General features: G+C 74.6%; 2 protein-coding genes across 2 annotated transcripts in view; both read left to right on the forward strand.

Moving 5' to 3' along the window:
- The window catches only part of Sec11a (SEC11 homolog A (S. cerevisiae)), an 18,513-nt gene that overhangs the window by 9,367 nt on the left and 8,361 nt on the right, over positions 1-785 (forward strand). The gene's annotated exons all lie outside the window — the stretch shown is intronic.
- Wdr73 (WD repeat domain 73) overlaps positions 519-785 on the forward strand; it is a 15,396-nt gene continuing 15,129 nt past the window's right edge. The window contains exon 1 of the mRNA XM_013012109.1: positions 519-711. Within this exon, the coding sequence (XP_012867563.1) occupies positions 669-711 (43 nt within the window). The 5' untranslated portion in view covers positions 519-668. The remainder of the gene's footprint in view (positions 712-785) is intronic.

Raw genomic sequence — 785 nt, forward strand, 5'->3', positions numbered from 1 at the left:
CGCGCACTGCGCAGCGCCCCAGCTCACAGAGCGCACGGCATGTGCACGCGCACTGCGCAGCGCCCCGGCTCACAGAGCGCACGGCATGTGCGCGCGCACTGCGCAGCGCCCCGGCTCACACAGCGCACGGCATGTGCGCGCGCACTGCGCAGCGCCCCAGCTCACACAGCGCACGGCATGTGCGCGCACACTGCACTGCACTGCACCCCAGCTCACGCAGTGCACGGCACACTGCCCCGGGCCCTTGTGGAGGGGAGGCCACGCGCGGCCGGGCACACCGGACCCCTCCTGGCCGCCTGCTCTTCCAGGGTTGGCGGGCGAAGGCTGCGCAGCTTTATCCCTGCGGTCAGCCGCTCTGCGCGCTCTGGCTTCAGGGCTGCAGATGCTCGGCCCTCAAGTCGGACCTCCGGGCCCCGCTCGAGCTGACCCCGGCTTTGGTCACTTTTCCCGGGACCTCGGCTCGGAGCGCCCCGCAGGGCGCGAGCGGCGTGGGAACCCGGGCCCGCAGGTTTCGCCCCGGCCGGAGGCCACGCCCCGCAGCCCGGAGGCCACGCCCACCCTCCCCACAGTCCGGAGCCACGCCCAGCCGTCGTGACCTACAGGCCACGCCCACCCACCGGAGCGGGCCGCACGCTCCCGGAAGTGGAGGATCGGAAGCGGCGGTTGCCATGGAGCCCGCGGAGGACTGGCTGGTGGAATCCTTGCGCTTGTGAGTGGTTGGGCCTGGGGGCCGGAGCCCGGCCCGGGTGGGCGGGGGTCGGGGGTGCGGGGCTCGCGGCGGGCGG

Source organism: Dipodomys ordii, unplaced genomic scaffold, assembly GCF_000151885.1.
Source record: "Dipodomys ordii isolate 6190 unplaced genomic scaffold, Dord_2.0 Scaffold15, whole genome shotgun sequence".
NCBI lineage: Eukaryota > Metazoa > Chordata > Mammalia > Rodentia > Heteromyidae > Dipodomys > Dipodomys ordii.